Source organism: Macadamia integrifolia, chromosome 7 (assembly GCF_013358625.1).
Source record: "Macadamia integrifolia cultivar HAES 741 chromosome 7, SCU_Mint_v3, whole genome shotgun sequence".
Taxonomy (NCBI): Eukaryota; Viridiplantae; Streptophyta; class Magnoliopsida; order Proteales; family Proteaceae; genus Macadamia; species Macadamia integrifolia.
Genome location: NC_056563.1, coordinates 34867571 through 34874570, shown reverse-complemented (window position 1 = coordinate 34874570; position 7000 = coordinate 34867571). Strand labels below are relative to the sequence as shown.

General features: G+C 37.9%; 1 protein-coding gene across 2 annotated transcripts; it reads right to left on the bottom strand.

Moving 5' to 3' along the window:
• Positions 1 to 4662: 4662 nt before the first annotated feature.
• LOC122085231 (protein SHI RELATED SEQUENCE 1) lies at positions 4663 to 6750 on the bottom strand. 2 transcript variants are annotated; one of them, XM_042653716.1, is made up of 2 exons: positions 5942 to 6750; positions 4663 to 5665 (listed from the first exon to the last, which is right to left on the bottom strand). In XM_042653716.1, exons 1-2 carry the CDS (start codon positions 6567 to 6569, stop codon positions 5283 to 5285), a joined length of 1011 nt encoding a protein of 336 aa, XP_042509650.1. In that variant the 5' UTR covers positions 6570 to 6750; the 3' UTR covers positions 4663 to 5282. The 2 variants fall into 2 exon arrangements, with proteins under 2 accessions (XP_042509650.1, XP_042509651.1); XM_042653717.1 differs by having other exon boundaries at positions 6020 to 6750.
• Between the last annotated feature and the right edge of the window lie 250 nt (positions 6751 to 7000).

Sequence of the window (7000 nt, the reverse complement as noted above, 5' to 3'; positions counted from 1 at the left end):
TAGTGAAAAACCATAACTTTTTTTCATTGGATTTTTAAAACTTTATTTTACCACTTGACTAAGTCTGTTGTGACTGAAATTTTACATATGAGTAGGAGACCTTCAAGTTATTGGTCTACAAAAATTTAGCTCTATATATATTTGATCGTTTTAAATAAGAAACATGCCACCATATTACAATATTTACACGAAAAATCGTGTTTTTATTGCCCCATTTAGGATTTATAAACGACGCACCATTTTGAACAAAGTGGACAAATGATGTGGCAAGGGCATCACTTGGATTAGCTACTTTGTGAAAATTCAAAAAATAAATCAATTAAATTCTCTCCCATTTATTGGCACACATCCTCATAAATTTATGCATGCCTATGATACTCTATCAAGCACTATACACTCTCCCAAAGTCTTAGATTTTGAAAATTTTATTTTTTCATGTGAGTCCTCTATAAGACTATAACATGTATAACTTGGGCCTTCCCAATTTTTGCTACATGGCTAATGCGGAAAGTTGAAAATATCATGAACCCTAATATATCACCCTTCATTTTTTTTTTTTAATTAATATCAAGGCCTTTAGCTTGACTAATCCTGTGAACTCATAATGACCCTACAACTGCATGGATCGAATCATACTGGAGTTAAATGAGAACCATTCAACTTTCATTGAAAGCAGTGAAGAACACTAAACACCTTATGTGAGTGGCTCAAGAAGGTAAGTGGAATCGAACTCAGAACCACACACTTCTTGAGTTGCACTCATGAAACGTATTTGCCCAAAAAAAAAAAAAAAACGAGTATAATGACAGATAAATTGCTCTACTTGGTCTAAGGAGAAATTTATTTTCATGGACTATGATTTCATACTGTTGCAGCTTGATTGCTAAATGGCCCAAAATCATTAATTTCCCTGAAAGCACAATTGTACTAATATAAGAATAACTCAAGAACGGCAACTAGGTAGGAGGTATTTGCTGACTGCAACTTCCTTTTGCAGCAATGGTGCTGCAACCATGGCAGCTACCCTTTTTACCTCGACCGGTAGCACTCCATAAGCACATAGGTCGTCCTCATAATATTGACAACAAACCTAGTGCATTTATGTATATAAAGATAAGCCAATGGGCACATAGTACGATCAAACTATGCACCAGCAGCATTCAGCACACCTTTAACAAATGTATGCAGCCTGGACAACTATCACACGGCACACCCTAGTACGCTAACCATTGCCATACCCTGGCCTAGAGTATAACGCCTGGCTTGCCTCCTTAGATGAAACCCTAGGAGGACTTGGTTCCAACTCATTTCAGTAACTCCCATGTCAAGGCTGACAACTACATCATCTACTAGCTCTCATACAACTACATTGCTGTCTTGAATCTATCCAACTCAACAAGAACTCTCTCTCCCTCTCTCTCTTGCAAGCATGTATACCGAATGTAAGATCAATGTAGTGATGCAAGATAATTAATCAAAAGATCACTATCCGTTTGCATTCGAAGGTGGCCATATATATTTTGAAGAGAATCATGAATGACCCATGACCAGTACAGCATTTGAAGAGCCTAGAAGTTAGGCTTTCTAATTGGAATTATTACCATGTTCCGAGCGAGTTCAATGAACCAGAGGATTACATTGCATCTATGCCTCCTGAGGATGTAGAGACTACTATCATTCATTTTGATTTTATAGATGAGCTTTATCATCTTATAAAGATGAATGTAATATCTTTCTTGTTTGATGAAAATTCTACTTCCCTATCAAGAAATCAAAATAATTAATCAAATTTAATGGCCACTCATCACATCCTCGAGGCATGGCATAAACTCATAAATCTTGGGTCTGAACTGTGACTTCCTGTAGGAAGAATGTTATTTCCTTTGACATCTGAGCACAGACATGTAAATTTATCCACTCTAGAGATTATCCAGATGTGAGAAGTCTAGATTCAGTTTGATGGACTGATTACACCTCAAGAGATTTCTATCAGCATTATAAAAATAAACTTACTGCTCAGAGAGACCACTTATGGTGATAAACCTTATGTGTTCCCCATAAGTGTTGCAGCATAATTTTATTTTCTTTAAATTTACTAATATTGCCAGATTTTCCTTTTTCTTCCTTACTGTTAGAAGGCATGCACCCTAGCCTTGCTCTTGTTACTACCATTGTCCTTTCCAATGACATGAACAAATCATATCACATCTGCCATGACTTCCAGTTAGACTTCATGAGTTAAATGCAAGCCCAATGAATCTCTTCTTTGTTCTCTCCCTTCTGGTCCTTTTATTTTTTAAATATGAATTGCATACAGAATGAGGTTTATGGTCACTCTACAATTTGTCTTTTCCAAAAGGAAACATCAGTTACAAAAAAGACACAACATTATGCTTATATTTGCTTTCCAATTTTGGCCAAGAACACTTACTAGTATTGTTTTATTGCAATGATCTTTTACACCTTATTCTGATTCTTTAGTCCTTGAGGTTCATATTCCTAATCAATCTTTTATTCCTTTTAGGGGTACTTTTTTATGTTCAAGTGGTTCTCCTTGTTATTATACCTTTAGCAAGGTTTTCAAACTAATTTTTTAATGTTTAATGATATATATTCTATTTTCATGCTTGATCAAATGCTATGTCATGCATTTTGATTTGTCTAAATTTCTCAACTTGTTGAAAATGTGAACCATTATTTTTGGGGTGATAAAAAATATATATATTAAGAAAATAAAATATAATACAATGCCAAAAGGCAGATATTAACCCCAAAAAACAAAACACCATAAGGCACCTCATGGTCCTTAGACAAAGCTAACAATATATTAAGTGAAACTTTTTTTAGTTCTTTTACCCTATATTATTCTATTACCTTCTTAAAGGTATAAGCTTTCTTTCTCATATTTATATTAAAGTAAATGAAGGCTCTAAATGTGAACATTGTCTAGGATATCATGTTAAGACATACTGAATATTTTATTTGGGAGCCTAGTTAAGAATCCACTCAAGTGATTATTTCCTTGTTTGGAAATGCATCTCTACTACATAAAACAGATTGGGGAAAAAAAGACCTTTTAAGTCCTTTTACAATGAAGTACAATAAGTATTATATCCCTCCTTAGTATAACTATACTGTCCTTATGGGTATGGATCTTTTGCTTTGTACAGTCTGAATGTATCTTTGGAACAAATGGCTAACTATGGAGAACAATCAAATATTTATCTATCTATGATTAAAGGCTCCTTATCTTCTTCTGCAAGCCATCAGATGCCCACCTAATCTTTTCTATCATAAAATATTTTTCTTTGAGGAATAACATTTCCTTTATGATTATACATCGATTCCCCCCCACCCCAATAACTCCTTAATGTTTTAAACATCTCAGCCTTATCTCAATAACTAATTAATTGGGGTTGGCTGCACAAATCATTTCCTTCCAATCAGCTCTATTCGAGGTCATATTTGATACAAGGCCTAAGATATGCATTTCTTTCCTCACCACTTCTCTTAGGGTCATTTTAGGTTTGTCCCTAACTCTTTTTTTAGTTCCTTCAATCAGAAACAAATCACTCCTTCATGCTAGAGCATTCAAAGGCCTCCGTTGTACATGGCCATGCCACCTCAAATGACTTTCTAGTTACTTATCATGTATTAGAGCTACTCCCATGTCATCTTTAATATGATCATTTCTTACTTTATCCTTCTTAGTTTTATCACACATCCATCATAACATTCTCATCTCCACTACGCTAAGTTTTTCTACATAATTAATTCCTTAATGTTTTCCTAGCATAAAATTTATAGCTGGTACAAAGCTATGTTATTCCTCCTGAAGCACAGGAAATAGAAATGGAAACCCATCATTCATGGACTCTCACCAGAAAAATGCAGGAATGAATTGTATGGTTTTTCTCTAGTGTCCGAATGCATCATCGATCACTCCAACAGTAATGAAGAATTGTACTAACAAAAGCATCTCAAGCAATAAAAGATGATCATGGATGGAGTTGTCATTTCTCTCAAGGAGCATTATCTTGTGAAGCTCTAAAGAGAAGAGAACATGTCATGGGTCAGATAGTATGTAAATTAGGGTAAAATTCTCAGTCTTTCTGTTTATTACAAATGAACTAAATCTGGAACCAATGAAAACTTAGTTTCCCTATTTCAAGATATTCTTAATGGTGAAGACAAGTACATATCTCCACACATATATACATCTAAAGCCCCCCTCCCCCTTTCATGTAGAGTTGCAGGTGCATTAAACAGGAGCAGCTAGAGAGCATCATTTCCCATTATGTCATATCCAAGAAGGGTCTCCATCCAAGGATATCTGTTTTAAGTAACTGAAATTGATTGGACCTTAAATAAATAAATAAATTTGTGAAGAAGTAAAGGAAAAACCCTTATCCAATTTCTTGTTCAACTTTTGCATTCTTGAATTCAAGTTATTTTTATATTTTTTGAATCTTCCATGCATGGCTCAATAAGTGGCAATCATTAAGAACAAGTAGAATATATTTTTTTGACCCGGTAAGGTTTGAGGGGGAAAAAAACAGGAAAAAGGAAAACGAAAATAAGGAAGTAGTAGTGATAACAGCATTTGCCCAGCTAAACACGGAACCCATATCGTCTCTAATGTCAAACCGGCAAACCAACGCGTAAACGGGAAAAAAGTGGCTTCAAAGTTCAAAATCAACCAGAAAGCCAGATCAAATCCAACCCATTTAAAGGGAAAACTATAATAAAGAAAGGACTTAAAGAAACAAATCAAACAGAGAAAGAGATGACTATGGAGTTGACATTATGCACTAAGACACCTAGACTCGACCCGCATTTAAACCCTCTTCCCCTCCAACTCTCCAACTCTCTAACTCTCTTCCCCGCCCGCTACACATGAACTTGAACTCAAAACTCATAACTCATAACTGATAAAATCTGAATGAACAAGCAAACAAACAAACATCTGGGGTGCTACTTCTCTCTCTTTTTCTCTGATCATTTGAGATCAATGCATGTGTGGGTGTTGAAAAGTTCTGGGAAAAACAACAACAACAACAACAACAACAATGTAGATTGCAGAATATAATAATATAAAGAGAAGAGTGATGAAAGGTTAGTGAGAAGAACCTAAAAGGAAAGAAGAGACGATGATGATGATGGCCCAAGAGGTGCACGTACAGCTCCCGTGGAGGACATCATTGCGATAGACGAAATGATGCAACTTTAGCAATAGTATTGAGTTGACTCTTGAAGCAAAGTGCCAAGCTCCTAAGTTTCTTTCAAGATCTTGGGGGTGGGAAGAATTGCGTACCGGCCATAAAAGCGCTGAGGGGTGTTGGTGGATATAGAGATGAAGGATCAAGTATTCCTGCTGCTGCTGCTGTAGCAGTTGTTATAGTGGTGGAAGCTGCCGTGATGAGATTATTATGAGGAGCTTGTATTCCTCCTACTCCTAAACCACCACCTGCAGAGGAGCTTTCTCCAGGACCGTAATGGAGTTCAGGACCTTGATCATAGAGGATACCCTTGAATACATGTCCTCCGATGTTAACAGCCGTTTGATATGCATACTGGTCGTCTGCTTCGTCGATGGAGCTCACTTTCACGCAACGAAACACCGCCGGAGAATTCACTTCCGCCGGAAAGTTCCCCAATTCCAATCCTGAAAATCAACTCCAACCAACAACATACTATGAAGATTAACATCCCAGAAAACACAGTATCACACAACATACTCTTAGAAGAAAAAGAAAGGAAAAAGCTGCTTTCGACCTAGTTTTTGTGGATATCACTAAATGGGCTTTCTCCCTGTCTCGATATTTGATTCAAATCTTTCTTTTTTTCTCTGAGTATGTTCTTGTCCGTGTGTCGAGGGAGAGAGAGAGAGGTGTGGATTCTCTAGTCATCTACTGTACATAATGAAGGGCAACTACTGTACCTGACGAGGTGGGGGGAAAACGAGAGCAGGCGAGGGAGGGAGCATTGGTATTATCTCTCTGCCTTTTGGGATTCTCACCTCGTAGCTGCGGCTGTTGATGATGGTGGTGTTGTTGTTGTTGTTGTAGTTGAATAGCGGCGAGCTGTTGCTGGCGCTCACGCCTTCTAGAAGCAGGGACCCAAGTGCTCTTAACGTGGGTCGGGCACTGAAACCCTCGGCTCTTACAGCAAGTCCTACATCTCATATGGATACAGTCTTTCTTAGCTTGGTTTCCACAGTCCTGGCAACTCACCCCTCCTCCACTTCCACTTCCACTTCCTTGCCTCATCCTCGTCGCTCTCACACTCACGGTTGCCGCTGCTTCTGCTCGTCCTCTCCAATTGATCAGCTCATCGGAAGATGATGAAGAGCAAATGTTTTCTTGCAAACACTGTTGATGATGACGATGAAGTTGCCATAGCTGGAAACCCTTGTTATTGTTGTTGTTATTAAATGAGATCTCTCCGTTCCAGTAAAGGAAAAGGCTACCCGGAGGATTTTCAGTGGGCGGTTGTTGCTCTGGCTGTGACTGGTGCTGGTGGTGGGTTCCACTTTCACCTCCTCCCTCACCTAGTGAAAACCCAGCCATTTGTTCCACCCTGAACCTGTGGCAAACTTCAATTGGAACTCAAAATCCATAGCAGAAAAGCTCACCTGGGTGAGTCTGGGACACGCCGCTTTTGAAGTAATTGCTTCTTTATTACTTCAGATCAGGACAGCCACCACACCAAAAATATATATATATCAGATGAGATAATACTCAACTCCTTCACTCCTTCACTCCCTCACTCCTTCCTCTCTACCGTAGTACCGTATGAGTGTGTATTACCTTCTTGGGTATGTGGGTTTGAACTGTATAGAATACTACTACTACTACTGTCATCCACTACTGTCTACTACCGTGTTTTGTTGTTTTTTCTCTCTCTACTTTCTCTTTGGTGTTCGGTTACTAGTTTGGGTTTGGAGTTTCGTTGCTTCACTTCCTTTTTTGTTTTGGGAAACATTAAATACATAGAGCCC